General features: G+C 47.3%; 1 protein-coding gene and 1 long non-coding RNA gene across 2 annotated transcripts in view; one reads left to right on the top strand and one right to left on the bottom strand.

Moving 5' to 3' along the window:
* The window catches only part of LOC135904932 (uncharacterized), a 240,890-nt gene that overhangs the window by 58,975 nt on the left and 155,230 nt on the right, over positions 1-26,685 (top strand). The window lies entirely within an intron of this gene.
* LOC139059591 (uncharacterized) lies at positions 14,112-14,567 on the bottom strand (the record flags this gene model as incomplete). Its single annotated transcript, XM_070538015.1, has 1 exon — positions 14,112-14,567. A coding segment is annotated over one exon (456 nt), but the record flags the coding sequence as incomplete, so codon positions are not given.

Raw genomic sequence — 26,685 nt, 5'->3', positions numbered from 1 at the left:
GTTTCTTCGCTAGCTGTGAAACTGGTCGTTGTAATACCTCGTATCCGTTCGTTGAAACCCACGTCGCTCGTAGATCGGTGTCAATAGTTGGTGTGTGTTTACGGACGTAATCGGTTGCAATTTACAAGCCATCTGGACAAATTCGTCCAGCGAATATATTCCTTTACTACCATCAAATTCTCTGATCCTGGGTGTCCCGGCATCAATAAAGTATTCGAATATGCGGCGACTACTACCCGTGCCCAATGTAAACGCTCTCCTGGTGATCTTCCTTTCGCGACCGCCTCTCTTGTGCCTGCTCACGCGTCGACCACTACCGGCGCCGCCGCCGTCGGATATGGTAGACGCAGAGAATGTGTTTGCATAATAATCTCGCAGCTTAGTGTAAGTGGTAGAGTTGACGAAATTGTCGTTCCACCACAAAGGTTGTTGCACTAGATTTGGGGCTAGCTCCATGCTGATCGAGCATCGACCGCTACCATCGGAATCGATGTTTACCAATCGCGCAAACGGATCGCCCGGTATAGCCAGCGAAAAGGAACTCTTGCCCTTCGCGGGGTGCGGTGTTGCCGTTACGATCGGCACGCGTTGGTTTCGCGTAACACAGTCTAACGTTCCGTACGTAAGCCACGATCGGAATTCGCGTTCACTCGTCAGCTGTCGACCAACGTGAGCATTGAAATCGTACCAGTTGTACAAGCAGTAAGCTAGGAATAGACGTACGGTACGTGCGTGTACATCGCGTGCAATTCGGCACTGGCAAACTCAATTCTGTGCGACACGTCGCTTACGCGCGGCGGCTCCAGTAAGCGTCCAAGTTTGAGCATCGGTATTGAACGTCCTTCTCTTCTCCCCCACCACTGACGTCATTGTTCGCAGCCAACAACATTTGGTCTAGTATAGCGTGATACAATTCCGTCGGCCAATTGCTAAGCGTGGTTGATCCGGCACCGGTGTGTATGGTGAAGACCGTTTGGCGACTGCCATACTCGACTTTGGAATCGACCTTCAACGAGCCGTAGTGGCCGACTGCGATGACTTCGTCGTAAGGAAACTCTTTATCATTCACACCCCATCTGTAGCCAACGTTCGTGTCGACCATAATGTTTCCGTTGCCATCCCATATGTTATCCGGTGTCAGGATTGGGGGCTCAATCCCATCGCTCGTGATCCGTTGTCAAGATTGGAGTCCGGCATGAATTCGAAGGTATAGCTGGCCCATGCCGTCGTCCAACTTATCCACGCTGAGGACGTTGATGAAGGGAAGAACTGCTTCTCATCGAGAACGAGGAATAAGGGTTTATTTACAGTATTTAAATCAGTCTAACATGACTGCTTGAGAAACGTGCATCAGTCCAACATGACTGCTTAAGAAAAAGAGTGTCAGTCCAACATGACTGCACGAGAGAAGTGTCTCAGTCTAACATGACTGCTTAAGAAAAAGAGTGTCAGTCCAACATGACTGCACGAAAGAAGTGTGTCCAGCATTCGCACCACAGCAGTTTTTAAACACTCGCTCCTCCCGCGATACAAGGTGACGCGAACGTTCGTTTACTCATTGTCAACTTGCCGCCGCCCCGCAGAACAGCTTACGCCCACATAGGCACACACCTTCCGGTGTCCGGCGCCGACGTCGGAGGGGCGCCATTCCGGGAAGCTCGGAGCCATGGTGGGTAGCTCGTTGTCCTGCGTCCCGGAAGGCGTGTGGGAAGCAACAAAAAACGGCTTTCCCGCGGCAGCTCGTTCACGCGTAGCAGATCAGGTCCGCGCTGGAGAGCTCGGGCACAATAGTTCGCCCGCCGAACTCGTTCCGTCACAACGGCGATGGGGCTGGAGGAATGGCGGCGGTGTCAGCACAAAGCCCGCTTCATCGAACGCATCCTAGCTGAAGCGACGGAGAGTGGGGGATGCGTGTCTTGTTCCCCGGTCGTAAATGGGTGGCAATCTTCCATTGCAGCTCGCCATTCTTAACACCGGCAAGAGCGTAACGCGCCCCAGTTGAGGCTTGATCACGTACTCGGCTGCTCTAACGTTGCTATCGGTAACCGCAACGTATCTCACGTCCTTCATGCAGTTGTATCGCGCGTTGAAGTAGTCTATGGCCAGGGACAATAATTTGCGTATCGTTTCACACCTAACACCAAAGAGCTGTGCATTGCACAGTACCGTCACGTTCACCGTTCGTTCTGCAACGTACGCTTTGTTCAATTTGAGTAGCTCGATCGAAGGCACAACAGGTTCGATCGACGTGTCAGTATGTGTACGATCAAATTTCAAGTCCATACAGGTTACACCGGTAGCCGTCAACACCACCGCAATTAAAGTTATGGTATTCATCTCTCTTTACAACGACACTCCAAGCCCAACGAGCTTGGCTTTACCCTCCTCTGATGGTCGTACGAATGTAACGCAGTTTTCAAACGAATGCTCATACCGTATGGCAAATTCAAACGTGGCTATGTCGGAGAACTGTGGCGATGCCATCAAAGGCTCCTTCCAGAAACATTTGGTTGCGTTGTTGCCGGTGTTGCACCTCAGGGCGATCCCTCCGTTAGCAACCAGCTTGTTGCATTGGTAGGCGATCCCACTGCAGGTGACTTGCCTCTCGAAGCTCCACCGACATTCCTTATTGGGTAGCGTGGCGTTTTCGGCGAGCTGCAGGCCTCCGGTAGACCATGGCGACCGAGCAAGGGCGAGACGACGTTTTGCTAGTGCGAAACTTGCACTGTTTTATTCCATGGTAGTTGAAAGAAAATAAGAAGAGAATGAAGTATCAAGATGAAGTACATGGTATGAAGTATATATGGTATACAATTCGGAGTCCCCTTAAATAGGCTCTGCTACAATCGTGTGGGCGGGATCTTGCTTGCGTCGATGACACGTGACAGGCACAGAGAGAAGGCCCCTCCTCCTGCAATACCAGGCACGGGAAGGAGAAGTCGATCCTCTTTTCGACGAATCTGAGACGAGTGGAAGAGTGAATGACCTCTCCAGCGCTCGTGGGCTCAGGCGCAGGGGGTAGAGTGAGGGGACGAGGTATAAGCACACCCGATGCCACGATCATGAGAAGGGAAGGGGATGACGTAGCCCCCACGGTGCCCGTCCACGTTGAGAAGGGAAGGGGGTGACGTCTCACCCACGGTGCCCGTCCACGTTGAGGGGGGAAGGGGATGACGTATGGCCCTTAGCGTCAGGCCATACCTAACACCGGTAGCGATCGTTGTTGTGCATTCAATGTACCTGCGTCTAACTCTGTCGGTCGAATCGGATAGGATGGTATTCACGGTATCGTTACCGCGAGTGGTACACTCAACATCCAGCATACCCGACGGCAGTGCCGGTAACACATCCGTTTCCCACCGTTCAATGCGCAATCCGTTCCGCATGAGCATTTCAACATCCAAGACACCGGCTTGCACTTGCTTGTTCGGTAACACGTCGTAATGATGGTCGAGTACGAACGATCTCAGATGAGACATATCCTCACGCGCGTTGTCCACGTCAATTCCGTCGCAGTAGCGCGTGCTACCGTTGTCCAGCACGGCCGATGCCACCAAGCCGGCGAGTCGTTTCACATCACCATCGTTGTTGGTGTCGTAAAATGCATAAGTTCTAGACGAAAGTTTGCTACAGTTCGCAGCGGCCAACGTTGAATCCCTGAAGATCACGATATACCGAGCGTCGCGTTCGTTGTTGACCAGCCTCGCGTTTAGCGGTATCGAGGACGTGGCGTAGCGAATGGCAATCTCCATTTCGTTGCGCTGTCGCTCGGTACTGGTCCCGACTCCGTCGCTCGTCGTCACGTAAAATGTATGAACGTTGTTTCTCGCCCATTCCAGGTAATCGGGTGGGTACTCTACGTGAGCGCCACACACCACATCAAAGACGTACGATTCGGTGGGCAATGTACACCACCGCTGCTGCCATTAAAGAGTATTTGGACGTAACCCTCGTTGAGGGTAACCATAGTCGTTGCATCAATAAAGTATTTGTGAATTTTGGGCATCCCAACCATTGCTGTAGGGTCATTATTTAGCCACGCACAACCGTTATTATTATACTCATTGTTAATGGGCCAAACGATAATTCTGGATTCTGCCGTTGTGTACGACATCAAAAGAGTCGTGTTGTAATACTGCGTCTTTGTTATGCGTACCGGTCGAATCGATAGCGCATACTTCAGGGTAGCCGTCGAATATATGAAATTTGTTGTATAGTACATTGCTCTACTAACGACGTCGTCGTTAACGGCGACGGAGTTGTCGGCGCGATCAGTAATCCAACCGGTTCCATAGGCTCTTTCACTGTAAATGCCGTGTGTGACAACGACGGCAGTCTTATTTTCTAAGTGGCTCTTAAGAGCGAAAACGATAGACGTTGCTATATTGCTTACTATAGTTTCTTCTGAATCGGCGTAAAAGTTCAGACCTGCCGCCCGCAACAACTTAGCGGATATCGTAACGTGAGGTGGCCGTAGTGGCGATGCCGGCACCCACTCTACGTCTCGCCACCACAAGTATCCCACGATTACTACCGCAACCGCATTGTCTGCGAGTAACTTGCAGTCGTCGCTGCTGCCACCACTGCTACTGCTGCTGCTACACCTAGCCCCAACCGCAAAGCCCAACGATTCCCGCTCTACCGTATAGTATAGAGTAGTCGTTGTTGCTGACGATGTGGCAGTAACCGCCACCATCAACAAAAATGTCAGTGAATATAGACTTTTCATCGTTTGCGGCGAGAAATCGCGGGTCGGCGTCTACGAGAATAGCCAAATTCTTAAATGACAACGTTAATGTAACATCTTCCGGGGACCACCTAGTCTATTATCTCGACAACATAATGACACGCCGCCATCCCGAAGCCTGGAAGCAAATAATGCACCGACCAAAGACCTGACGACGTGACGCACACGCCAACACGACGTAGCCTGGGATCCGACGCCAAAACTTAACTGCAACGCAAGACAGAGAACAACCAACCTCAACGTTCTTGTCGACGGCCATGCAGTCACCGCCTTAGTGGACACAGGAGCCGACTACTCCGTCATGAGTGGATTATTCGCCTCCAAGCTGAAGAAAGTCAAGACTGCATGGGATGGCCTTCAAATTCGGATAGCTAGAAGACACCTGATAATGCCGACGAAAATCTGAACTGCAAGAATTATAGTTTATGACAGGGCCTACCCTGAAACACTCCCTGTCCTCCAACAGTGCTCGCGAGACGCAATTCTCTGCATGGACTTCCTGAACCAACACGGCGCCATCATCGACCTCAGGTTAAAACCCCTGAAACTTCGTAAAGTAGTGCCACTCTCCTCCTCCGCCTTCACTCCTCCTCATTTCTCCTCTCTTTCACGGTCCCTCCTCGACCATGGCGCCGCCTACGATGCTCGAGCGCAGCAGACGACCTTTCGCAGAGTGAATGCACGCATAGCAAGGCAGTGCTCTTTAGGCGTTCACGTTGGCTTTCCAGCTCCGCGTAGCTTCGTGTACAGCATAGAATTTCTAGTCGGATGCTTATACAAACTCGGTAACGGCAGCTTTTGTTTCATTTTTTGATAACTATTTCCTTAAAAAGTACCTAAAGGAGTGTTAACGCTGTGCGTTGACGACTGCGAATGTATCGCGTGCCCTACAATTAGGTACGCAGCATTTGTCAAGGGCATGTCGCAAGATCTTGTTGCGAATGGTTGTAAATAACACGTTTACCATCCAATGACAACCTCTTGGCTTCCAGCAAGCCCTCAGCCTAAAGAATCCGCGCCGCCCTTACCATGTGAATTCGCGGCGCGTATCAGCTATGACGTACAAAGGCTGACGGAGATCACTGCTCTGGAGGTTCGAAAGTGTATTACAAGCTACAGTGCCGCCAACGTGCGTGCTTGCCAATGTAAGCGCGCGCAAAGCCTCAGAGGTGGGCGCTGGTGCTATTATGTTTCTCGTGCCTCAACGCCGACAGAAATACCGCGTGCCGATCATCGAGTCGGGACTGTGCGTACACAAGAAAATAAAATGAGTTTTTAGCATTCGTGCGCGAAGCGCGAGCGCGATAACAATGCTTGGCTAAATCTCAAACAAGACCACTGTGGCCTTCAGTAATTTTTTCAGGTTAATGACTTATCACGAATAACACTTCATCGTGCGTTGGTTCGTCCGTTTACTAAGTGACGTACGTGTCGCGAACCGAGTTTCACTGAGGTGCATGCATTGAGGACGGTTGCACTCCCTTCGAAGTAACATTCACGAGACATGACTTTATTAGTGAAGTCATGATCGCGCGAAAAATCCCCCCGCCATGACGCGGCCGAAATTGCTGCAAGTGAAATGATGTTTTATGCATAGGTTAAAATGATATGAAATGGCATTCGAGTTGCAAGTTAACAGTTTATTTTCAGCATAGAGGCATTACAGATTTGCCTTTGCAGTCACAAGTCCGTGTGCACCATTTATTGTCCCATTGCGTAAATAAACGCACCAACCTAAGAGTCCTACAGCAAGCGCGTCTCAATTAGGCATAGTGACTGTAGAAACTAATAATGGCATAGACGAGCAAGCGAACGACTATATGAGCGCGCGAACTAAACGAGCGAGCAAACGACTAAACGAGCGTGCGAACGAACGAGCTAACGACTAAGCACGAACGACGACTAAACCAGCCAGGGAACGGGCGGGCGACCGCACGTTTTCTTTGCGAGTGCTCTACCGCCGCATCTTAAGCTTCGCACACTTTAAAGCTCACGCGAATTAGCACATACGTCTCAATTACCTATGATGCGGTCGCTCGACGACGAACGCACCGCGTAAAGCGAGAGACACATGGTGCGATTTTGGGTGCGATCGGTCGTACGACCACTCGCATCGGCAGCCGCACTCAACAGGTTCTCAACCAAAACCAAATCGCACGCCGCGCATGCGACCAACTTGCTGAATATTGTCGTGCGACTGCCGCATCGGTCGGGCGACCGCAGCCAATGACAGCGCCGGTAGCGCGAACGTCACGGCCACGTCGTAGACCCGACGGGGCGGAGCCAGCGAGCGAGCGCCTCGCCGCTCCGATCATGTCTGTTGTTTAACGCGACAGCGGTTCCGCCGAACTGGGCGCCGTGAACGGGGCATTAATGCCCCGTTCACACTGAGACATTCGGCGTCTGGAGCGGCGCCCAGTTCGGCGGAACCCAGTTCGGCGGCGGCGAGATCCGCCGGAATAGCCCCTTCCGCGCCGATCGCTCCCGTACCGATTTTTGCGGCAGCTGCCGCCGGATTGCCTCGCCGCCGCGCGGCGCTGACCAATCGGGGAGCGCGAAACAGAACTTCCAAAGATGGCGGCTGAGTCTCACGTCATGTCGCAGTCATCAAAGTCCGCCGCGACATCCACATCCGAAATGCTCATCGAACTGGTGCGCAACCACCCAGTCCTCTACGATAGGCGCCACTTGAAGCACAAAGACAACGTGCTGAAGGACGACTTGTGGCACAAGATCGGTCGCGCGATTGGTGGGCGAACCCACCAACGCCGCTGCCGCCGTCTCTGCTTCTGCGCGTCATGCATCGCCAGAAAGGTGCTTGCCAACAGGCCGAGCAGTACTGCCTCTTCTTGCTCGGGGTTCATCATTGTCTTTCCAAGCAATGGTGGAGACGCGCAACATAAACACACGAACTCGATGCGAGGGGAGACAACTGCGCAATTTCGAGCCGCGCGAACATCCGGGATATCCCACGTTGGCCGTGAGCGATAAATCCCAGCAGGCACTTCATGAATAAAAAATTGGAGGACGCTTAAGCTTCGCCTTCAAGAGTGGAACGCGACAGCGTTCCCGTCGACCTGCCAAGGCGTGTGAGACAGTGGGCTACGGCGCAGCGACTACGCGCCCCGCATCGGACGCGGTGAGCGTCGCGTTCGGCGCGGCAACGAAATGTGCGCCTGAGCAAGCGACGCACGCCTGAGAAACAGCTCGTTTCTAAGGCAACACCGCATTCACTAGAGACGCTTTTGTACCGCTTTGAAGCATCGAACTCGTGGCTGAGTGCCGACAGGCTCAAAGGCTTCAGCTGGTCTATTTTCGCGCGTGCCACAATTTGTAACCTTTTTTTTTGTAACCAAGCTGTGGTATGTCTTGCAAGCAATTCATTGTTCTCGCGTCAATGTGCAGAAGCTGCACCGTGTATTTGCGGTTTTTGTGTGGGGAAGCACTTGGGAGCGGACACGACGCACCAATCTGTTTCACCGCGTCCGCTCTGGAGGACTAGGTTTGGCCCATCTATATCTGCGCCAGTTGGTTAACCGATTTATGTTTTTTCGTGACACGAATGACCCCTTTTTGCGAACTGTGTGTCAGGTTAGGTTGGGCAGGGTTTTGCCAAATTTGGTTGTTAGTTCGGAGAGTATGCAAGGGAGCATTTTTGGCTTCCTTAAAGAGGTGTACATGGCATGTCGCGTCTTGCAAGTGCGATTTTCGTTTGAATATTTGTCAGTGGTGTCGCGAAAGAAACTTTATAAGGACCTGTGTGAGGTCTTTCTTCCGGTACCGTTGTACAGGTCGTTGTACTGTGCAGGTCCATGGCAGTCAGTTCTAAAACGTGTGAAAAGAATGACTGTACCAGGCGGAGTTAAAAGTTTCTTCTTTAAGCTCCATACGAACACTCTTGAAGTCAAGACGTATTTGGAAGCGAAGGGTTTCTTTGTGCCTTGGGGAAATCATTGTTTCATATGCCGGAAGCCGGAAACTATCGAACATGTTTTCTTAGATTGTTGGGAAGCCCTTTTCTTTTGGGACATTCTCCAACGCACGATTAAAAAAGACTTACCGGTTGATGCTTTCGGAATTAGATTTCTGCCCGTCGAGAGTGAAGACGGGATTCCTTTTGACATGATTATGATATTGGGCCTGCACAGTATTTGGCGATCCAGGATGGCGGTCAGCCACGCAGACATTGATGCCAGGCCCATAAGACAGTATTTTTGTGAATCTGTTAGCAGAGCTATTGAGGGATACAAGATACAAAACCCAGTGCCTGAGTGGCTTCCAAGAATGGAAGCTTTGCTACACATGCGTGAATTTTAATCTCATCACGTAACCCCAAGTGAGGGTGACGTATTTTTAACATACGTGTTGTGCTCTTCGCGCGGACTGATTTTGTAAACTGACGTGTTGAAGTCGGCAATAAAGAAAAAAAAACTCGTGGCTGAGTGGTAGCGCCTCCGTCTCACACTCCGGAGACCCTGGTTCGATTCCCACCCAGCCCATCTTGCAAGTTGTTTTTTATTCATGAAGTGCCTGCTGGGATTTATCGCTCACGGCCAACGCCGACGACACCGGCTTTTCTGCGACACGAGCTCCTTAACGCTGTCGCGTTAAAAACAACTTGCAAGATGGGCTGGGTGGGAATCGAACCAGGGTCTCCGGAGTGTGAGACGGAGACTCTACCACTGAGCCACGAGTTTTTTTTTTCTTTATTACACTGAGCCACGAGTTCGATGCTTCAAAGCGGTACAAAAGCGTCTCTAGTGAATGCGGTGTTGCCTTAGAAACGAGCTGTTTCTAAGGCTCAGGCGTGCGTCGCTTGCTCAGACGCACATTTCGTTGCCGCGCCGAACGCTGCGTTGCTCGACGCTCACCGCGTTCGATGCGGGGCGCGTAGTCACTGCGCCGTAGTCCATTGTCTTACACCGCTTGGCGGGTCGACGGGAACGCTGTCGCGTTCCACTCTTGAAGGCGAAGCTTAAGCGTCCTCCAATTTTTTTTTCTCCCTGGTCGCAACGAAGGCCTCTCGCCGCTGACGGCGGCACATAAATAAGCTGCAATTTGCTTCTGACACGAAATAACTTATAGAATAAAGTGGCCTCGAAAGAGTGCACGTTATAAAACGTTGTGCGATATAGTAAATCGTTGGCGTGATTTCTAATCGGACGCGGTCAGCGCAGACGCGCCAGCAATCGTCTATACGAAGCGGCTCACTGGCGTGTTTACTCATCGCTACTAACGGCACCGAGAAAACTAACCGTAGTTTCAATTAAAAGAAACATAAATGTTCAGGCACTGATTGTGCTGATGAATTTAGGCGCTTTATTACGAGCTGCGGAAGCATCGGCATGGGCCCTCGGCCTCAGATAGACGGCAGGCGACCTAGGCCTACACAGTCTCCGAGTGATCGCAAGCTCGCCTGGCATGCACGTTCGCTTCTGTCGGCGCCAATGAAATCAAATGTGCTGCAACTTAAGCGTCGCGATAACTGTGTACACGTTGTGCCGACTAACATACGCGCTTCGTTATACGAGCTGCAAGCGATCGTGTCACAAGCGCAACCGGTGTCGGATTCGATGGCCGAGCGAGCTATGCCTGCCGGCTCCTAGCCATCGGCGGCTGCCAACGGAGCCGTTACTGCTAACGCGGCCTTGCGGAAACACGTCTACAGTGCTTCCATAGGCTCGTTTATATTGTCATCGCTTGTTTCAAACAAGAGAGCTGTGCAAATACGTTTGCTTTTACTTTCTGTTCGAAGTTATGCAGCATTCCGAACTTCCACGCAGGGGCGCCGGTTCTGGGCGGAGCTCGGTCATTCGTACCATGTGTCCCAAATCGCCGCATGCGGCAAGTCGCACACGATGCGCCGTACGACAGATTGCACGGGAAATCGCACCATGTGTCTCCCGCAACGCGGTTTCGGGAGAGCACGCACGCTTTTCATCGGTGCCTCTGTATCGCGAATCCACCATGCGACCGCCAACGAGGAACACGAACAAATGTGGCAAACAAAGCTAGTCTATCTAAAGAAGACTAGTAAGTAACCACAAAAGGCAGAGAGTTGCTCTCCTGAGGCGCTTTCATGATCGAGACTGAAATTTTATCAGTAGGACTGCGCTGAATCTTAAAAATTTCGTAATCACGTTATCGCACGCAGCCTCGCGTGCCCGCGAACTCACGCGGCGTTCAAAACGATTAAGCGCACCAAATATGACTAACACGACCACGTAGTGCGCATATAAGCAAAGCAGACGTTGCATAAAAATCATGTTAAAGCGTGCGTACAAATGACAACATGCACAGTGAACTGTGCAATATCTACTACGTTATTGCCCGCAGCACAATACGCAAGCCTGGCACATACAATATTCTGAGAGAGCCACAACTTACATCACATGGTCGCGCGGAGGAAGTTGATCGGAAGTTCTCCCTCCCGATTTGGTGAAGCCATGTCTTTCTTCTTGACCCGTTGCGCTTACCGGACGGTATCGCGAACATATTCTTGCCTTTGCTGAAACTATATTGGCATCCGAACGCGCAGCAGGTCATGGTAACAGAAAATTACGTGAAGCGAGGCCACACTTGCCACAAAACATCCTTCAAGGCGTTCACAAGATCAAAACAACACAGAATAGGAACGGAAGGAATGCCGCCAACAAGCGCCGCTTCTCGAGCAAAGATGGCACTGAAGCGCGACTGTAAACAAACGAAGCCGGCGCAAGGGGCCACGTGATGCCATTAGGCCAATAGCGACGCGGCGTCGGCTTCGGCCAGAGCGCTGGAGGAGGAGGCGGCATTCTTCAAAGCATGGCACTACTTTACGAAGTTTAAGGGGCTTTACCTCAGGTCGAACAAGGTTCCGATACAGTCTTTGACTATGGGACCTCCTTCAGCATACTAAATACTTGTAATGTGACCCAACTTCTCACAATAAATTCTGATTCTGATAACGCTGTTCACAGACTAAACGATACCTACGGAAAGGCTTCCAGTCTGCCTGCCTTGACTGCCAAATCAGCATCCCACCTCGATCCAGCATTATCATTTCCATCAGAAGTGAAACACCCGCAGACATGGAAGGCGTCATCAAGGGCGACTAACATCTACTGCTCGACCGTGAAACTTGCGTCGCAATAGGGATCGCTTGACTGCATAGAGGAAAAGCGAAAGTGGTGCTGACAAACATCAGCCAGGAGTTCAAGCACACAAACAAGGGCACGAGGATCTCATACATCGAGGAAATTCTGGAAACCAGCCATGCGTTTGTCCTATCAGATTCTGTGCAATTAGCCCGACGTCTCAAACCAGACTTCGACATAAATCCGTCTCCCCCTGGGTAGCAACAGGAACAGTTCAGAAGTCTTCTGTGACGATACAAAAGCTGGTTTTCGACATCATCGAGGATTCGACACACACCGGTTGCAGAGCATCGATAATAATCGAAGAGTGTGCTCCACCTCTATGCCAGAGCCCTTATCAAATTTCGACACGAGAACGTGAAGCTCTTAGGTAACAAGTTGACGAAATGCTGCTGTTGAAAAGCCCACGGGCATCTCCTGTTGTCTTGGTGAAGAAAAAGGATGGAACCCTATGTTTCTGCGTCGTTATTGTTGACTGAAAAAAGATTAATAAGAAGACGTATACCCCCTCCCATGGATACACGACGCATTTTATCGGCTTTGCAATGCTAAATACTTCTCGTCGATGCATCTCAAGTCTGGCAACTAGCAAATAGAAGTCGACGACAGAGAACGCGAAAAGACTGCCTTCATCACGCCAGATGGCCTCTATGAGTTCAAGGTTATGCCATTCGGACTGTGCTGGGTGCCTGCAACGTTCGAGCACATCATGGACACAGCTTTAGCAGGGTTGATGTGGTAGACCTGTCTTGTTTACTTGGATGACGTCGTCGTCTTCGCCGGAAATTTCTGCGATCACCTTAGGCAGCTTGCGACTGTACTAGAGGCCATCAAGTCATCAGGGGCGCTATAACGTAAAACTATTCCAAACTTTTCTATTCCAATTCTGCAATCAGCCCTCCGCAATTGGTGAAAAACTTTTTTGGACCACCCCCACTTCACCTGTCAGTCACGCGACGTCACGAAAACCGCGATAGCTCCCCATCTGATATGACGTATACACACTGATTATGCATCATTTTTTCGAACAAAAGAAAAATTGTTATTTCTGATTCAACGTCTTTTCACCGTTAGCCCTCGACTATTGGTCAAAAGTTTTCAGGCTGCACCCACTTCATCTGCCTGTCACGCGATGTCATAAAACCACAACTCACCGTGTCATAGTGATGGGTACATGTTAAAAATGAATTAATATGCCGAACAAAACTGAGTTTTCTTTAGCAGAACTCATAGTTGGGCGAGTTGGTACGAATTCATAGTAAAATATTCTTGCGCGCACAATTGACAAGGACACAGTGAAGGGGACACACGAGCGCTTACTCACAACTATTTTATTTTCGGAAAGATGCAGCAGATATATAACTTAGCTATCAGCGCTGAGCATGTGCAACAAGAGTGGTCAGTAAAACATAAACAGATTAAACAGATTAAGAAGGTTCAACCAGTACTTAAGAAAGTGAATTCATTTTCAGTGATTACAACCGATGGTTGGCTTATGCATCTTTCAGCGCACTTTTTGATATGAAATGCTTCTGCGATTTCACGTGTTAGTTTATTACTATCTGAAAACAAAATGTCAGTGTTAAAAAATATCGGATCACAATGACATAGAATGCAGTGGTTCGACAAGTGCGAATGATTTTCTTTACCAAGAGAACGCTCATGTTCTTTTAGACGGGTGTTTATGCACCGACCGGTTTGTCCTATGTACATGTTGCCACAGGTCAATGGAAGCCGGTACACAACACCTATTCTGCATTTTGTGAATTTTTGATCGTCTTTTATACCACAGCTGCATTTTTTTACCTTATTGTCTAATTTTTCGGAAATAGCTTGGCACAGTTTTTGCACCTTGTTAGGAGCGCTGAAAACTACTTCAACGCCATACCGGCTGGCAACATTCTTTAGCCCATGGGAAAAATAATTTGGTTAAAACACGCTGGCGGGCTAGTTGGTTAGAATCCATGGTAGAGTGTATAAGCGCAACTGGACGCGGACGAAGAAAGAAACAGATACACAGTCACAGCGCTTCACTTTCAACTATATATTTTATTTTCGCACGCATCGATAAATATATACCGTGCGAGCGGAAACAAACGTGATAGCAAAAAAAGGAACATTGAGTGGTAGATTTCGTTGAACCGGACACGTGTGCAAGGCAAGGGAAAAAAGAGAAAAAATATCTACTACAATTGTCGCGAAGACAAACCAAGGAATCGTATCTCCTTTTCCGAAAGTGATACCGAAGGCTTGCTTACGCACTTTTGCTGTAATTTTGCTATCTCGTATGCCTCTACAATCTCCCTCGTCATCCTGCTATGAGCCTTATACAGAACGGAAGGGCTCTCAAACATGGGCTTGCAGGAACAATCTCGGCAGTGAATGCCCAAGTGACCCGAGATTACCTTATTGACATTGTATTGATGCTCCCTTAATCTCTCGTTGATGCATCTGCCGGTTTGACCAATATACGTATTTCCGCATGAAAGTGGGATGGCATAGACAACGTTATGAGTACAGGTTACAAATTGTTGGCAATGTTGGGTAGAACATGAGGGCCTTTTGTTATTTTCTGTGTTAACCTGTTTGCATAGCTTCTGTAGACGCTCAGGGGCAGAGAAAACTACGTCTACTCCCGATTTCGCCGCTATTCTTCTGAGATTATGAGAAATGCAATGAATGTATGGCACCACAGCAACTTTCTTTGCTCTAGCATTGGTACTACTTACATTCGACGCGTTTTTGCACTTTTTGCTTAAGCCCTCCGCGACAGAAGTTAGCATGCGCATCGGGTAACCAGAATCTGCCAGGCGCTTAGCCTGCTCTTTGAGACTGGCTTCCATTTTGTGGTCACATGACTTCGTCAAGGAATTGTTGAAACACGATGTCACTACTGCGCGTTTTACAAGTTTTGAATGAGCAGAATGAAATGGTAGGACTGGCTTATTGCCTCTCGGCTGATAACTCCAGCATGTCATTTGTGGATAAAAGTACAAACCCAAGTCTAAAAACCTTATGAAATTGCCTATGGGGACTTCATGTGTCAAAGACAAAGGGGACAACACTTTAGTGAATGAGGTTACGGTTTTTGAAACCAGCGAGTCAAAATTGTGTGATTTGTTATTTAGAATGATTAGAAAATCGTCAACGAATCTGAACACTTTCGCGACATCGGTGTCATTTTTTAGACGTTCATCAAGAACCTGGTCACAGTTAGCTAGAAACAAGTCACTTAAGCAGGGAGCAATACATGACCCAATGCATATGCCATCTTTTTGTTTGACGACATTTCCTTCCCAAGTCGCGTAAGTCGAGTTAACATAAAAACGAAGAAGTTCTAAAAATCTGTCGCTAGTTAAACCACAAGCGTTCTGAAAACGAACCGCTCCAAACTTGTCAATGCTATCAGACACACATTGCATCACGTCATTCTGTGGGAGGGAATAGTACAGATCTTTTAAGTCAATAGAAAAAGCGACCAGATCTTTGTTTTGACAGTCTTTAAAGAATTCCACTACTTGTTCTGACTTAGTCACCAAAAATGGGTCGTCGATTGGCAAGAGCTTCAAGTGCTTTTGTAAGTAGGTCGCTACATGTTTCTGCCAAGTAGCATTCTCAGACACTATTACTCTGAGGGGACATTCCGGCTTATGCCGGCTTATTCCGGCATAAGCCGGAATAAGCCGGGACATTCCGGCTTATTGTTTTTTTCTGCAAAAACGCATAAGCCGGAATGTCCCCTCAGAGTAATAGTGTCTGAGAATGCTACTTGGCAGAAACATGTAGCGACCTACTTACAAAAGCACTTGAAGCTCTTGCCAATCGACGACCCATTTTTGGTGACTAAGTCAGAACAAGTAGTGGAATTCTTTAAAGACTGTCAAAACAAAGATCTGGTCGCTTTTTCTATTGACTTAAAAGATCTGTACTATTCCCTCCCACAGAATGACGTGATGCAATGTGTGTCTGATAGCATTGACAAGTTTGGAGCGGTTCGTTTTCAGAACGCTTGTGGTTTAACTAGCGACAGATTTTTAGAACTTCTTCGTTTTTATGTTAACTCGACTTACGCGACTTGGGAAGGAAATGTCGTCAAACAAAAAGATGGCATATGCATTGGGTCATGTATTGCTCCCTGCTTAAGTGACTTGTTTCTAGCTAACTGTGACCAGGTTCTTGATGAACGTCTAAAAAATGACACCGATGTCGCGAAAGTGTTCAGATTCGTTGACGATTTTCTAATCATTCTAAATAACAAATCACACAATTTTGACTCGCTGGTTTCAAAAACCGTAACCTCATTCACTAAAGTGTTGTCCCCTTTGTCTTTGACACATGAAGTCCCCATAGGCAATTTCATAAGGTTTTTAGACTTGGGTTTGTACTTTTATCCACAAATGACATGCTGGAGTTATCAGCCGAGAGGCAATGAGCCAGTCCTACCATTTCATTCTGCTCATTCAAAACTTGTAAAACGCGCAGTAGTGACATCGTGTTTCAACAATTCCTTGACGAAGTCATGTGACCACAAAATGGAAGCCAGTCTCAAAGAGCAGGCTAAGCGCCTGGCAGATTCTGGTTACCCGATGCGCATGCTAACTTCTGTCGCGGAGGGCTTAAGCAAAAAGTGCAAAAACGCGTCGAATGTAAGTAGTACCAATGCTAGAGCAAAGAAAGTTGCTGTGGTGCCATACATTCATTGCATTTCTCATAATCTCAGAAGAATAGCGGCGAAATCGGGAGTAGACGTAGTTTTCTCTGCCCCTGAGCGTCTACAGAAGCTATGCAAACAGGTTAACACAGAAAATAACAAAAGGCCCTCATGTTCTACCCAACATCGCCAACAATTTGTAACCTGTACTCATAACGTTGTCTATGCCATCCCACTTTCATGCGGAAATACGTATATTGGTCAAACCGGCAGATGCATCAACGAGAGATTAAGGGAGCATCAATACAATGTCAATAAGGTAATCTCGGGTCACTTGGGCATTCACTGCCGAGATTGTTCCTGCAAGCCCATGTTTGAGAGCCCTTCCGTTCTGTATAAGGCTCATAGCAGGATGACGAGGGAGATTGTAGAGGCATACGAGATAGCAAAATTACAGCAAAAGTGCGTAAGCAAGCCTTCGGTATCACTTTCGGAAAAGGAAATACGATTCCTTGGTTTGTCTTCGTGACAATTGTAGTAGATATTTTTTCTCTTTTTTTCCCTTGCCTTGCACACGTGTCCGGTTCAACGAAATGTACCACTCAATGTTCCTTTTTTTGCTGTCACGTTTGTTTCCGCTCGCACGGTATATATTTATCGATGCGTGCGAAAATAAAATATATAGTTGAAAGTGAAGCGCTGTGTCTGTGTATCTGTTTCTTTCTTCGGCCGCGTCCAGTCGCGCTTATACACTCTACCATGGAAAAATAATGTACGTAAGGTACAAATGCAACGCGTTTTTTGTTCGTGCTAAGCCTGTTCCTTGAATCTGTATGTTGTACACCCTTTACTATTCTTATTACCTTTTCGGCCGCTCTGACTATAATGTGTTACGGGAATCCCACCGAGGCTAGCCTTGTAACCTGATTAGCAAAGCTTTCTTTTAGTCGGTGGCAACAAGATTTTACTAACGCTGCCCGAAGGCAAGACACTGCAATTCCGCTTTTTACAATCTTCGAATGTCCTGATTTGAAGTGTAATATGGGCTTTTTTGATCTAGGGCTGTACATCCAGCATGTGTGATCGGATAGCAGTCGCAGAGAAAGATCTAGAAATTGTAGTTCATTTTCTTTAGCAATCACGTGGGTAAACTTAAGGCCTAGGCCACATTCGTGGAACACTTTCAGTACATTAACCACATTACATCCATGTTCATTCCCATCAAAAATAACCAAAAAATCATCAACAAATCGGAAAATTTTTGCCAAGCTTCCTAAAGCACTGTGAATACTTTTGTCAAAATGAGCTAGAAAAATGTCGCTTAGTATTGGCGCTACCTTGGAGCCTATACATATACCTGATTTTTGCACATACATTGCTTCATTCCAACCGACAAACGTAGAACTAAGATAAAAGAGTAGTATTTCCATAAAGCTTTCCACGGGTGTTCCGCTGTCATTTCTAAATTTTACTTCATCATTATCTTCACAAATACACATTTTAACATTTTTTAACAGCTCTGTGTGGGGAATCGAGTAAAACAAATCTTGTACGTCGACACTGAAGGCGCCGCATCCCTTTGTTTTGTTTTCCCTCAAATATTGTACAACAGCCTCAGAATTACAGATTGCTAACGGATCTGGGATTCTTAACGAGGAAAGCTGTTTCTGGATATACGATGCTACCTGCTGCTGCCAGGTGCTTCTTTCAGTGACAATGGCTCTGAACGGCTCTCCAGTTTTGTGCGTTTTACATGAGAAAAACACTTCAAGATGCAGGCCCTTTGCTTTTTTCACTGAGGCACATAAGTTTTCTAAATTAAGGGAACGCAGTAATTCAATAGCACGCTGTTTTTGTTTGGTAGGCTTAACATCAGTTCTCTTGAAATTTTTATCTATAGCTTCACAAGCTTTTTCACGAAACATGCCATCAGGTAGCACACCAAAACATCCTTCTTTATCGGCGGTAAGAACACGTAACCCTCTGGAAGCCAAGTCTCCTGCCACTAGGTTGAGCTGGTTGGGACATACACATGCAGATTTTGCCTTCGCGATAGCGTCTACACATTCAGAAACACACCTTGCACGTTCTTCCTCAGGAACCAGTCGGGAAACGGCTCTCGTTGCTGCCAGCTTCGCAGGTGGACACAGTGTCGGTTCCAGCGCGAACTTTGGCCCAAGCTGGAGAAGCTTGTTGTCCTTTTCTGGAATAAAATATTGCCCGAGCCGTACCACTCTTCCTTCTGTAGGAGGTGCCTTCTTGACAATGGGCAAGAGCGGTCTCACCGTGTTGCAAAGAAACTCCGTTGTCCTATCCGCTGTTTTGCACCAGTCCAGGAAGAGTCGTCTGCTGGTATCCCCACACTGTGTCTGGCACTATGAATTCGTACCAACTATGAATTCGTTTACTATGAATTCGTACCAACTCGCCCAACTATCAGTTCTGCTACAGTTTATTTCTAGTACCGAGGGCTCTTTTCCGTGTCATATTCTTCCTCCCGCTAACCCAGCTGTCTTAGCTTCACTAATTGCGCTATGTGTGTGCCGAGCAAGAGTGGCATCTTGGCATGTAAGACATTCTACGTGTCCGCCTGACGTCCAAAGATTATGTGGCTTCATGAAACCGTCGATAGGACACACCAGAAGAATATGCCGAATAGTTGCGTCTGAATCGTGGAGGCAAGTGCGACACCATAAAGACTGCTTGCGTGTAGCGTGCCAGACACAGTGTGGGGATACCAGCAGACGACTCTTCCTGGACTGGTGCAAAACAGCGGATAGGACAACGTAGTTCCTCTGGAACACGGTGAGACCGCTCTTGCCCACTGTCAAGAAGGCACCTCCTACAGAAGGAAGAGTGGTACGGCTCGGGGAATATTTTATTCCAGAATAGGACAACAAGCTTCTCCAGCTTGGGCCAAAGTTCGCGCTGGAACCGACACTGTGTCCACCTGCGAAGCTGGCAGCAACGAGAGCCGTTTCCCGACTGGTTCCTGAGGAAGAACGTGCAAGGTGTGTTTCTGAATGTGTAGACGCTATCGCGAAGGCAAAATCTGCATGTGTGAGTCCCAACCGGCTCAACCTAGTGGCAGGAGACTTGGCTTCCAGAGGGTTACGTGTTCTTACCGCCGATAAAGAGGGATGTTTTGTTGTGCTACCTGATGGCATGTTTTGTGAAAAAGCTTGTGAAGCTATAGATAAAAATTTCAAGAGAACTGATGTTAAGCCTGCCAAACAAAAACAGCGTGCTATTGAATTACTGCGTTCCCTTAATTTAGAAAACTTATGTGCCTCAGTGAAAAAAGCAAAGGGCCTGCATCTTGAAGTGTTTTTCTCATGTAAAACGCACAAAACTGGAGAGCCGTTCAGAGCCATTGTCACTGAAAGAAGCACCTGGCAGCAGCAGGTAGCATCGTATATCCAGAAACAGCTTTCCTCGTTAAGAATCCCAGATCCGTTAGCAATCTGTAATTCTGAGGCTGTTGTACAATATTTGAGGGAAAACAAAACAAAGGGATGCGGCGCCTTCAGTGTCGACGTACAAGATTTGTTTTACTCGAACAAGATTTGTTTTACTCGATTCCCCACACAGAGCTGTTAAAAAAATGTTAAAATGTGTATTTGTGAAGATAATGATGAAGTAAAATTTAGAAATGACAGCGGAACACCCGTGGAAAGCTTTATGGAAATACTACTCTTTTATCTTAGTTCTACGTTTGTCGGTTGGAATGAAGCAATGTATGTGCAAAAATCAGGTATATGTATAGGCTCCAAGGTAGCGCCAATACTAAGCGACATTTTTCTAGCTCATTTTGACAAAAGTATTCACAGTGCTTTAGGAAGCTTGGCAAAAATTTTCCGATTTGTTGATGATTTTTTGGTTATTTTTGATGGGAATGAACATGGATGTAATGTGGTTAATGTACTGAAAGTGTTCCACGAATGTGGCCTAGGCCTTAAGTTTACCCACGTGATTGCTAAAGAAAATGAACTACAATTTCTAGATCTTTCGCTGCGATTGCTACCCGATCACACATGCTGGATGTACAGCCCTAGATCAAAAAAGCCCATATTACACTTTAAATCAGGACATTCGAAGGTTGTAAAAAGCGGAATTGCTGTGTCTTGCCTTCGGGCAGCGTTAGTAAAATCTTGCTGCCACCGACTAAACGAAAGCTTTGCTAATCAGGTTACAAGACTAGCCTCGGTGGGATTCCCGAAACACATTATAGTCAGAGCGGCCGAAAAGGTAATAAGAATAGTAAAGGGTGTACAACATACAGATTCAAGGAACAGGCTTAGCACGAACAAAAAACGCCTTGCAGTTGTACCTTACGTACATTATTTTTCCCATGGGCTAAAGAATGTGCCAGCCGGTATGGCGTTGAAGTAGTTTTCAGCGCTCCTAAACAAGGTGCCAAAACTGTGCCAGGCTACTTCCAAAAAATTAGACAATAAGGTAAAAAAATGCAGCTGCGGTATAAAAGACGATCAAAAATTCACAAAATGCAGAATAGGTGTTGTGTACCGGCTTCCATTGACCTGTGGCAACATGTACATAGGACAAACCGGTCGGTGCATAAACACCCGTCTAAAAGAACATGAGCGTTCTCTTGGTAAAGAAAATCATTCGCACTTGTCGAACCACTGCATTCTATGTCATTGTGATCCGATATTTTTTAACACTGACATTTTGTTTTCAGATAATAATAAACTAACACGTGAAATCGCAGAAGCATTTCATATCAAAAAGTGCGCTGAAAGATGCATAAGCCAACCATCGGTTGTAATCACTGAAAATGAATTCGCTTTCTTAAGTACTGGTTGAACCTTCTTAATCTGTGTTTAATCTGTTTATGTTTTACTCACCACTCTTGTTGCACATGCTCAGCGCTGATAGCTAAGGTATATATGTTCTGTATCTTTCCGAAAATAAAATAGTTGTGAGTAAGCGCTCGTGTGTCCCCTTCACTGTGTCCTTGTCAATTGTGCGCGCAAGAATATTTTACTTTGAGCTTTCTTCTGAAGAGTCACAGGCTGCCCCGTTTCGAAAGGAATAAAAGATGGCTGCCGCTGATCGCTCAGGCACTGGCTGCTCCCACCTGCCGGAGAGCATGGGTTTATTTGCGTAAAATAAAACTTTTTGCGTGGCCATGTAACGTTTTCGAGCACTTTCGGCACGTTTACGACCTCATTCTGCCAACTCTTCTTTGCTGAGGATCCGTTTTAGTGCCATTCTTACGCTTCCGTTGCATGCTGCCGCGATTGTTGACGAGCCACCATAAGCTAAGTAAGGGAAAGTAGACCAATCACAAACACTGGCACCACCCTCTTCATCCGGTTATCAATTTTCAGTGCAGTGGCTCGGCCCCATCGAATCCCTCTCGAGCGTGCTCCGTGTCTCTCGTGAGCCAATTAGATAAGAGAAGCCGCTCAGTGTAGGCAATGTTATTCATTTTTCAAGCACACAAAAGTGACCTCCTATGAACGAAGTGATCGACTGATTGGTCTGTTGAGACAACCCTGCGGGTGACTGCCCAATGCTGGCGTCGGCAGTTATGCAAATTTGATGTCAGGAGATTGGAATAAAAACATATTGGAATAGCTTTACGTTATAGGGCTCCAGGGCTGACTAGGATGCCAGAAAAGTGCCGCTTCGCTTACGATGCGCTTCTGTTCCTAGGCCACGTTATCAGCAAATATGGAGACAACCAGCAGAAAACAGCTGCCATCGAAAAGTTTCCGCAGCCCATCGACAAGAAAGCAGTGCATAGATTCCTTGGCATGAGTGCCTACTACAGAAACGTTCTCAAGGAATTTTCACGTATTGCTGAGCTGTTGACACTTCTGATATCGAGTTCAAGTGGGAAATGCGGCAGGCCAACGCATTTCAAGAACTCAAACCACGCATGCAGTCGCCACCGGTACTTGCGCACTTCGACGAGGATGCCACTACAGAAATCCACACTGACGCCTGTAGCCTAGGCCTCGGTGCAGTCCTAGTCCAGGGGAAAGACGGACTTGAAAGGGTGATAGCTTTCGTGCACCACTCTTGATAGCTTGCGCTAGCCGGCCACTGTCAAAAGCGGAAGGCAATTGTTTTACGACCAAAAAGGAATGCATAGCTGAACTTTGGACTTTCTTTAGATGGTGGTACTTTGGACTTTGTTTCATTGTTTTTTGTTACTTTTGTTTAATAAGTGTCCTTTTGTGTTTTGCTCTCCTGTTTGTAGCATTGAGACAATGCTTTTTGAGAGGGGGACATTGACACGTGTACTAGTTTATCTTTATCGGTGACTGCGTATCACCGCCGAACAAATGTTACATTCTTTTGTAATTCTAACAAATAAAAGATTCTCGAGTGTTATCGATGGTTCCATCCACTGTCTGTTGTCACTGAACCTTGTGTAATCTGATTTCATACATGCATGAGGCGAATGGTGTAGAACTTTCTGGACGACACACGGGCACCAGCGATTACTCTGGAACCTTCGATGACTGATGTATAAAAGGCGACGCGCTTTACTCGCTGATCAGATTTTTGCCGATTGCCGACTGTGCTCATCACTATTGTTGTTCTTTTGAGTGTAACTTGCTTTTGATGGCACAGGTTTGCCAAATGAAACGCTAGTTTTATCATTCCAGTTTTGCAGCCTTCTTCACTGTCACCACTATGCGACAATATATATATTCATAAGTGGAAGCATTACAAAGAGATAACTAGTATATGAGACGTATACTAAGGTACATAAAATGAGGAGACGTTACATAACAGTTAGTGGAACGCAAAATACACTATCGGAATGAATGGTGACATATACAATGTAGGGGTACATCATTTAACACTGTCAACTTTTACAAAAGTAATGTAAGGGTACATCTCTTAATATTGCCAAATACAGAAGTTAGAGAGACGCGTGTACGTAATTAATAAAAAATTAATGAAAGCAACTGGCCACAAAAAATAGCGGTTACTTTATGACGAAACTTAACAGGGTCATGAATGTGGACGATATTATCAGGGAGACTATTCTGTAGTTCATTTTCTAGTGGTAATGCTGATGAATTGAAGGCGTTTGCATGCCCAAAGATACGTTTGAAGGAGAGGCTGCGCAAACGGCGAGACATTCGTAATGGTTGGGAGAGAGGGAGGGCAGTTTGGTGCTGACGGTTTTTTATTTTATGAAATAAGCAGATTAGAGCAATCTTTCTGCGTGGTTCTAAGAAGGATAAGGACAGAGAAGATTTAATATTCATAAAACTGGAATGACAGCTGTAGTCTTTGGTAATAAAATGCGTGGCACGATTTTGTACACGTTAAAGAGCGTTGAGTAGATAGGTTTGATGAGGTGACCAAATTGATGAGGCGTATTCAAGTTGAGGATGGATGAATGTTAGATATGCTAGTGAGTTGGTCGAAGTAGGAGCATCCTGAAGGTTTCATTTCAGGTAGCCAAGGGTGCGTAATGCCTGTACTGTGATTTTGTCTATGTGAGTTGTCCCAGAAAGTTTGGTTGAAAGATGCACACGAAGGTACTTGTAAGACGTTGTGCATGCTACGTGGCAGCTATTAACACTGTAGTTAGATGCTGAAGCTGATTTCTTGCGGGTGAAGGTCATTAGTTTACATTTATCGGTATTAAGAGACAAATTTAGCTTAAGCACCAATTAGTTATGAGATCCAGGTCCTGTTGGAGAGGAAGATCAACATTAAAAAAAGTAATACAATACCTGCGCTAATCTATGCAAAAATCAAAATGACACAGCATGGTTGTCAGATAACGCCACCCTCACCGGCAACGATGTCCTCAAGGCAAGCAACAACAATGCCCAGTTCGGCGAGTATGTGTGTTGTACCACAAATGCAAAGTATTGCTTATTCCTTTCCTAGCACCAAGATTTTTTTTAGTAAGCGTAACTCTCAAAACTATCAAACTGAAAGTGTGTATTAATCAAATTGTAGCCGCTTGGCAGACATAGACGACACAATCCTAGCCCACCCCTCCAACGAAGTTGTGCAATAGAAATCTCCTGCCACCCACCACTCAGCTGCTTACTTTTTTGCCCAAGAGCACACACTCCAGAACGCTTCCTGTCATAGCATTCGCTACAGGCTTGTCGGGGCGGGCGGCGGAAAAACTGCGCATATCACTTAATTTGGGCATGCGCCCACGACTTCTCCCGCAGGCATTGCGCTCTCACTCTTTGTCTTGTCTTTTCAGACCGTGCGCATGTGCGTGGCTCGATAAATGGAATCTCGCCGTTTTCTCTCAGCGCAGGCAGAGTGCCACGTAATTTTTATAGGAAAAATAATTGGTAGGCGACCCTAATCTTTGACTTAGTGGCACTCACACCTCGGCATTGGTGTTCTTTAGGTTAACTTTAGGCGAATGCAACGCATGAACAGATTTCAGCGGTAACTGTTTTCTATTCATTAGCTGGTTAAATATCATACCACCTTCTTGTGTGTCACGTCATAGTGACGTTGTAGCAGACAGCAACACCACTACACATGGACACTAAAGGTCAGCGCTCTCGGTCGGCAATGCAAAAAGATGACGAAAATAAAGTTGCGTGCCGTGTGCTCAAGGTGCGAGCAAGGCACACCCTAGTCCTTTCTAAGAGCCTGCTACGCTGGTCCTCTGGTCCTGGTGCTACGCTGCAACCTCTCGGTTCTTAACATTTAGCGACTCCGGTCTACGAGATAACCGACCCTAGCAATCTCCTGCCCTCAGGAAACCTTCTGCCTGACGCTACCTCGCTCCGAAGAAATGGGCATGGGCAGGGCATGTAATGAGGAGGGAAGATAACCGGTGGTCATTAAGGGTTACGGACTGGATTCTGAGAGAATGGAAGAGTAGCAGGGGGCGGCAGAAAGTTAGGTGGACGGATGAGCTTAAGAAGTTTGCAGGGACAACATGGCCACAATTAGCACATGACCGGGGTAGTTCGGGAAGTGTGGGAGAGGCCTTTGCCCTGCAGTAGGTGCACGACCGGCTTTAAGTAATAAAGCCGGTCGTGAGTAGGTGTAGCCAGGCTGATGATGATGATCGCGATACAAATATAAAGCTAACTGATGGTTAAAATGTAAAATGATGTATCAAAAGTGACGGGGAGCAACAACAAAAAAAGAAAAAAATATGCCCATATATTGAGTGCTGTTAGCAGTGAAAGAGAGTGAAATGGGGTGGGAATGGTAGGAAGGTTAATTGGAAGAGGTTCTGGTTGGCTACCCTGCCCTGGGGGAAGGGCAAAGGGAAAAGACAGATGGAAAGAATAGTGAAGAGATAAAGCAAAGGTGAAAAAAGAATGTTTGCAGCTTGCACTAGTGGTGCAAAGCTGGAGTCAACAGCAGAGCTTGTGATCCCCTAGCTTTTACGTGGCTTGCCTAAGCTGTTTGTAGGTTTTGCGAGGTTATGCTGCTTTTGCTAAGTTGTTGGTAGGCTTGGCTAAGTCGTTTCTACAAGTTTTGCGAAGTTATGGTAGGCTTGGCTGAGTTGTTTCTATGTTTTGCAAGGTTATGCTAGGTTTTGCTAAGTTGTTGTCTCGGTGGGCTTGATGCTGGAAGTTTCGAGCAGTCGCAGGCCAGGATCGCTTTCTCAGCAACGTCGAGCGTTCAGGCGCCGACTCTCGCGTTCGCTGAATTGGTGGTGATGCATCACTTCTTGCTTGGCAGTATGGCACTCTTCCTGGTAAGCCGCTTCTTTTTCAGGCATCTGGACTTTCTTCGGTTTTCCCATGGCAGCAGCACGTATGCACGGAGTAGAGGTGGCGAGAGGTGTACGTGTTGCCGCACCGACTGTTCCGAGTTTTTACTCGCCTGTGACGTCATGGCTCCACCCTATGCGTATGGAGTGCGAGGTGGTTACGTGGCTCGGTGCTCTCGCAGACGGTTGCTAGGCAACGCGGTGCACAGCTGGGCTGAGTTTTCTGGTAACGCTCCACAGCGGAACTAAAAGCTTAAACAGCTCCGCTGGTAAAAAACAGAGGTGGAAAACACCTGTGAGAACTAGTTTCTCCAATAGGCCATTCGAATATAAAAACTTCACGAGTTTCTTGACTGACTTGTGGTGTGATGACTGTTGATGTTCCAGGACTGTCTGCTCCGACAACAGCCCGCCGTGGTACAATTGCACTTACTGAGCTAGTGGC

The sequence above is a fragment of the Dermacentor albipictus genome, chromosome 4, assembly GCF_038994185.2.
Source record: "Dermacentor albipictus isolate Rhodes 1998 colony chromosome 4, USDA_Dalb.pri_finalv2, whole genome shotgun sequence".
In the NCBI taxonomy this organism is placed as follows: Eukaryota; Metazoa; Arthropoda; class Arachnida; order Ixodida; family Ixodidae; genus Dermacentor; species Dermacentor albipictus.
This window is presented reverse-complemented; position numbering and strand designations above follow the sequence as displayed.